Raw genomic sequence first — 7,305 nt, 5'->3', positions numbered from 1 at the left:
TGGCCTAATTTCAATATTGTTGTGTCTCAGGGAATAGGGAGGCCCGAGGAGCGGGAGAGAGACAGGGGAACGACCGGTTGGTGGAGCAGTCAGAACACACACAACATTTATCGATTAAGTTCGCCGACTTATATGGGCGCGGTTCATGGTGCCCCAAAACAATTACAATAGGAACATCAAAGATTACAGATCACATTAACAAATATAATGATAATGAAAAAATTTGAAATATTGCGAGAATTACCAAAATGTGACACAGAGACACGAACTGAGCAAATGCTGTTGGAAAAATGGCGCCGATGGACAAATGGCACCGATAGACTTGATCGACGTAGGGTTGCCACAAACCTTCAATTTGTAAAAAACACAATATCTGCAAAGCGCAATAAAGCAAAGCACAATAAAACAAGGTATGCCTGTAGTCCCTTGCCTCTGATACTGACCAACACTAGATGTGTCAAAGGAAAACACAAGACACAGTACATAGTCATGGGATAAACTTGCCCATAGGAAAAGTTGATGTCTAATCTTTTTCAGCTGCTGGTTTATTCACTTAAGCGTTAGGGTTATAGCATTTTTTTTCCAATCTAAAGTAACTCTGTATATTCTCATTATCTTTATTAATTGTCTAGTAAAGAGAGTAAATGTGTATAATTCATGTTTCACTTGAGTCTTTGGTAACCCTACAATCAGTTTTGAATGTATTACACAGTCACTGGCTGTGTACACAAGTACTAAATAAATGCACAATAACAGGAATTACTGCACAGTAGTGCCACTAAATGCCTTTTAGGTGATGCTACTGCTCAGTATCCTAATACTATTGCGTAGTAGCATCTCTTCATGGTTTTTGCCATGAGATGCTACTGTGCTGTAGTATCAGGCTACTGCACAGTCAGCATCTTGTGAAGATGTACCCGCTGAGAGCTACAAAAGGAACCCACATCCCACTCCTATGCATAAAAGAGGCAGAATAGAATCACCCACATTTCAGATTGACTAGACTGCCCAGATTAACACACATCTCTCAAGATACTGGCATGTGGTCTCTAAAGGAAAAGACTTGACTTATAATTTCAGCTCAAATGCATATTTTTTTAACCCAAGAATAAAAGCTTTGAGTAATTTCTCATGTGACAGTTTCGCAGTGGCTAGGTGTTTAGTAAAGAATCAAGCCAAGCTTGGGAGTGAGGTTTGTATGCGTTGGCTGGCAGAGCACATGTGATGTCCACAGAGAGGAAAGGAGTCTGTTCCTGCTGTTAGCCAGCGGAGTTATTTCTTCATCTTGCATGGAAGGGTCTTTTCCTTTTGGTATGAAGGTTTTCATTGTCACAGATGACTAGTGTCCAGGAAGGGTTCTTTTAAGTAGATATTCAGGGTGTCTTCTTTTATCTCCCTCTAGGTCCTGAAACATCTGCGTCATTTAAATTTCACCAACAACATGGGAGAGCAGGTGGATTTTGATGAGGTTGGGGACCTGGCAGGGAATTACTCAATAATCAATTGGCACCTTTCACCAGAGGATGGCTCTGTCATGTTTGAGGAGGTGGGACACTATAACGTGAATGCCAAGAAGGGAGAGAGACTCTTCATCAATGAAGACAAAATTTTGTGGAGTGGATCCTCTAGGGAGGTGAGTGCCCCAGATCACCGTAATCACCTCATAACAATCTCTTCCACGTTTCTGAAAGCTGAGCTATCCACAAATTAAAAGGCTTGTGCTAGCTGTCTTTCTCTCTCTATTTATCACAGGCACACTCACATCTCACATACTCGTTTACTGCAATGCCATGAATTATTAAAAGTCTGTTCATTTTAACTTATATATTCATCTTAATTTTGTGAGCCAGAAAGAGTATTTTTTTTAACGAAAGCTGAGGTGCTGGTGAACATTTAAGAGCTCCATCTGCAGCTATTTCTCTTCCCACCCTATCCCTCTGCCTGAAGCTAGTCTTTCCTGGAGACTTTGTTTCACCTCACCAGATAGGTGGTTATTACATGTGAACTAAACCTTTCAGCAGGAGATAAGGAGCTAAGACTCTCACCTCTGCCACTAACCTGGGGATAGCACAAAGTATCATTTTTCATATTGACTGACACAGAGTAGATGTCTCATTGCAATGCTGCTGCAGAGGTCTGTATGATCATAAGCAGCAGGCCTAGACCCATGTGATTGCATAGCCAAAGCCCTGCATGGCACAGTGTTATTTTCAACAGATTCTACCTCCCAAGTTCTCAATGTGTACAACTGTACATCAGATCCCTGCTGGATCTCTCCCTGCACTTCTTCAGTAGCCCCTAGGCACCCTCAGAAGGAGTCTGGGAGCAGCAGCAATAAACAGCATTTCAGATTACATTCCAAACCTGAGATCTTAATCCTTTCTAATTATTGCAGATATCCAGCCTTTTTTCCTAAACAGCCATGTCATGAGTCCTTTTTTTTTTGCCCAACTGTAGACATTTTGCTGGTCTATATTCCCCCACCATTCCAGTATTTATCTTTATTTCCTGTCCTAAACTGTTGGGATGCATGGCTATGCACTGATAAGCAGCTGCTATGTTCCATTCCAGAGGTGGTTGAGCTATTTATCAATAATGGATGTAGTGATTCCTGTTTATTGTACTTGTAAGTTTATAAAGTTTTTCATATTTATTCAGGATGAAAAGCTGTACTTGCAAAAATAATAGGTTTTTCATTAATTCATAGTCTGTTGTCTTCTTTGCTTCACCTTAGAACAAATAAGTAGGTAGCTGAAGCAGTCTCTGAACCATAAGATATTATCTTTAAGAATTCAAGGAGCATGGATGAGGTACCACAGAACAAGAGAAGGGCAATTATAGTATCTAACTGAAAAAAAAGAGAAAAAGGAGGAATTGGAAAATCATAGATCAGTTGGCCTAACACGTATACCTTGAGAAACACGAAAATAAATTATAAGCACTTAGATGGTAACAACATGATAAAAATCAGCCCACATCTATTTGTCAAGATCAAATCATGTCACACCAATTTAATTTCCTTCTTTGAGAGGATATCTGGCCTGTTAGATAAGAAGGAAGCAGAAGATACGGTATCATAAGACTGTTTCGCATGACATTCTTATAAACAAACTACAAAATTGATTAAATCAGCATATGGCTGTGAAAAACTGGTTGAAAACACAGCACTTTAAGAGTATGTATCAATGATTTGCTGTCAAAGTCAAAGGTAATTCAGGTGAGATCCTGAAGGGATCTGTTTTGGATCTGATTCTACTCAATATGTTCATTAAAAAATATTGACTATATAATGTGGAGACATTTATAAAAGTTGCAGTAGACATTAAGCTGGGAAGGGTAACAAGTACAATGGAGGATGGGATCAGAATTCAAAATGCTTTTGATTAACTGGAGTAATGGTCCAAAAATGTCATTAAAGACAAGTGCAAAAGAGTTATGTAGGAAGGAAAAACCACGTGCAGAAATATAAAGTGGGAAAAACTTAGGCAGCAGTACAGAAAAGGATCTAGGATTTTTGTGCTCCCAAACTTAATATGGATCAATTCTATGATGTTGTTGCAAAAGAAGTAAACTCAATTCTGTGAGGTATTAACTGTATGACATTCAAGAACTTTTAGATATAACTTTTATTGGACCAAGGGTATAGTTGGAAGAGCTGCTGGACAAGCTGGAACCTGCACTGCTTATTCAGTAAAAATACTTTCTAACAACCAGCTGTATCCTCACTCCTAGTTGACCATTGCCTCTCATTATGACCCTGCCCTTGTTCCCCCAGCCCTAGGCAAAAGCAGGGGTCCAAGCACTTTCCAGTCCCTGCCCTCTCCATCCCTGCCTTCCCAAGTCAGGAAAGCACACTGCAGATTTTAGTCAGCTACAGACTACTGAAGTGTATTGAACTCATATTGAGGAGGGAAGGGAAAGAGAAAAATGGAAATGCCCCAAGCCACAAGTCATCCATCCCCTGAGCCCTCCAAAACATAGAGAATAATAGAACCATAAAGAAATAGACCTGGAAAAGACTGCCAGAAGTCATCTAGTCAAACCCCCTGCTTGAGGCAAGATCATCCCTATCCAAACCATTCTATACAATCCATAATCAAAACTCCTTACAGGACAACCATCAGCCCTAGCACAACACAGAGCACCCTAACCTGCCACAGGTAAAGCAAGGCAACTATGGCAGCCAGTGTCCTGCTTCTGTGAAATGTCAATATATGCTCAATAGAGGGCCATCTCCCACACTACAGAGGAAGGCAAAAATTCCCACAGTCTGTACTAGTCTGACCATAGGGTAAAATTTCTTCCTGACTCCAAGTATGGCCATCAGTCAAACCCTGAGCAGAGGGGCAAGACCCTCTAATTAGGAACCTCCAGCTTTGGTCCCAGCAGGAGCATTGGCACACAGCAGTCAAAGTCCCCAGCCTTGGCTGTAGCCAACACCCAGTGCTTCTGGGAAGGATTAAAAACAACCTGCCATATGTCGCAGAAAAGGGTAGGGGGAAGTAACAAGCAAAGCCCAGAACCATGGGAAATACGTGTAGTAGGACATAGGCACAGATACGCCTAAACCATCCCTGACCAGTGGCTGTCCAACCTCTTATTGAACACCTCTAGTGATGGAGAGTCCGAAACTTCCTAGGGAAAGAATGCCTCACTGCCTCACTGTTCTAACAGGGATGAAGTTTTTTCTGGATATCCAATCTAAATTTACTATGCTGCAACTTTAAGCCATTAATCCAAGTCCTCTCTACAGGAAAAGAGAAAGGTTGCTTTCCTTCTTCTTTGACAGCCCTTCAAATAACTGAAGACTGCTATCATGTCCCCTCTTAAGTGCCTTTTCCACAAGCTTGAACCTGCCTAGCTTCTTCAGCCTGTCCTCATATGACCTGCTTTCTAAGCCCTTGATCATCTTTGTTACCTGCCTCTGGACCCTCTAACTTCTCCCCACCCTTTTTAAAATGTGGAGTCCAGAACTGCACCCACTTCTCCAGATGAGGCCTAACCAATGCCTAACCAGTACTATCCTTCCTGTGTCTTGCACTTAATGCTTCTATTGATGCATCCCAAAACTGCGTTCATCTTTTGTGTGGCTGCATCACACTGCAGACTCACATTGAGTCTGTGATCTACCAAGACTCCCAAGTCCTTTTCCATTGTTCTGCCATCAGGCCAAGTTTCACCAACCTGATTGCCTTCTATGTTAAGATGACTGGCACTATGGATGCAGGGAAAGCAGTGGATAATATATACTTAGACTTTTGATACAGTCTCCCACAGCATTCTTGCAAGCAAGCTGAGGAAGTATGGGTTGGATGAATAGACTGTAAGATGGATAGCAAGCTGGCTGGATCATCAAGCTCAGTGGGTAGTGATAAATGGCTTGATGTCTAGTTGGCAGCCAGTATCAAGGGGAGTGTCCCAATGGTTTGTCCTCAGGCCAGCTTTGTTCAATCTCTTCATTAATAATCTGTAAGATGGGATGAAGTGCATCCTCAGCAAGTTTGCAGATGACACCAAGCTGGTGAGAGTAGTAAGTACGCTGGAGGGTAGGGCTAGGATTCAAAGTGACCTAGACAAATTGGAGGATTGGGCCAAAAGAAATCTCATTAAGTTCAATAAGGACAAATGCAAAGCCCTGCACTTAGGACAGAACAATTCCATGTACAAGTACAGGCTGGAGGCTGACTGGCTGGGCAGCAACTCTACAAAAAAGGACCTGGGGCTTACAATGGACAAGAAGCTGAATGAGCCAACAGTGTGCCCTTGTTGCCAAGAAAGCTAGCAGCATACTGGTCCGCCTTAGTGGGAGTGTTGCCAGCAGATCAAATGAAGTAATTATTCCCCTGTATTCTGCACTAGTGAAGCCACATCTGGAGTACTGTGTCCAGTTTTGGGTTCCCCCATTACAGAAAGGATGCAGACAAGCTGCAGAGAGTCTAAAAGAGAGCAACGAAAATGGTTAGGTGGCAGGGACACATGACTTCTGAGGACAGCCTGAGGGAATGGGGCTTATTTAGTCTGTAGAAAAGAAGACTGAGGGAGCCTTTAACTACCTGAAGTATGATTCCAGAGGATGGAGCTAGATTATTCTCAGTGGTGGCAGATGACCGAACAAGGAGTCTCGAGTTGCAGCAAGGGAAGTTTAGGATGGGTATTAGGAAAAACTCTCTCACTAGGAGGGTGGTGAAGCACTAAAACGAGTTACCTAGAGAGGTGGTAGAATCTCCATCCGTGGAGGTTTTAAGGCCCAACTCAACAAAGCCCTGTCTGGAATTATCTAGTTGGGGATGGTCCTACTTTGAGTGGGTAATTGGACGAGATGACCTCCTGAGGTCCCTTCCAACCCTAATTTGTTATGATTCTATGATTTGTATTTGTGTTTTTAATTATTCCTCCCGAATATGCACCTTGCATTTGTCTACATTGAATTTCATCCTGTCAGCTCTAGCCCAATTTTACAATCTGTCGATATCTTCTGAATTACGCTCACATTTTCCACCATGTTTGCAGTCCTTCTCAGTTTTGTGTCATATGCAAACTTGCTCAGGAAGCTTTCTGTGCCATTATCCAAATCATTAATAAACACATAGAATAACACTGGGGCCCAGAAGAGATGCCTGTGAGACTGCACCTGAAACCCCCTGCCTATCTGACATGGACCTGTTAATGATGATTCTTTGCTTGTGGCTATCGAGCCTGTTATCTTTCCACCTTATAGTACTTTTTAGGGGTGCACCGATAATGATTTTTTGGGCCAATACCGATGGCCAATTATTAGCGAGCCATATCGGCCGCTCCTATTGCCAATATGCAGCCCGGCAGTATCCAGCTGGTAAATCAGCCTGACTCCCTCCCTCACAGATTGAGGCCCCCATGGTGAGGGAGAGAGTGGAGCTGGGCCTGGGGCTGGGGCTGGGGCAGGTGCTGCCCAGCCAGGGCGGGGCAGGGGGCGGAGCTGTGAGTAGCTTGTCCAGGGGGCATGGGGAAAGGGGGGATGGCTTCTGCCACTACACATGCCCCTGGGGAAGACATGTGCCCACTGGATCTATGCATGGGGCGAGGGTGGGCTGCCCGCTATGAGCTGGGGCCAGGAGTGGCACTGGGCTTTTCCTAGCAGGGGGAGGCTGGGCAGAGGCTTGTACTCAAGGTGGGCGGCAGCAGCACTAGAAGGGGTGACTGCAGTAGATTTTGGGGTGGCTGTAGCCCACCCTGTAGCCCCCCCTTTCACCGCCACCACTCCCCACCCCAAGCATAGCCCCACCCCCATAAAGAGCCCAGCACCGCTCCCAACCCCAGCCTGCAGCA

At 43.8% G+C, this 7,305-nt stretch overlaps 1 protein-coding gene across 1 annotated transcript in view; it reads left to right on the top strand.

Annotated features, from left to right (window-relative positions):
- Window positions 1–7,305, top strand: part of CASR (calcium sensing receptor) — a 125,290-nt gene that overhangs the window by 102,614 nt on the left and 15,371 nt on the right. The window contains exon 6 of the mRNA XM_019544129.1: window positions 1,403–1,633. Coding sequence (XP_019399674.1) covers window positions 1,403–1,633 — 231 coding nt within the window. The remainder of the gene's footprint in view (window positions 1–1,402; window positions 1,634–7,305) is intronic.

The sequence above is a fragment of the Crocodylus porosus genome, unplaced genomic scaffold, assembly GCF_001723895.1.
Source record: "Crocodylus porosus isolate Cpor-Errol unplaced genomic scaffold, CroPor_comp1, whole genome shotgun sequence".
NCBI lineage: Eukaryota > Metazoa > Chordata > Crocodylia > Crocodylidae > Crocodylus > Crocodylus porosus.
This window is presented reverse-complemented; position numbering and strand designations above follow the sequence as displayed.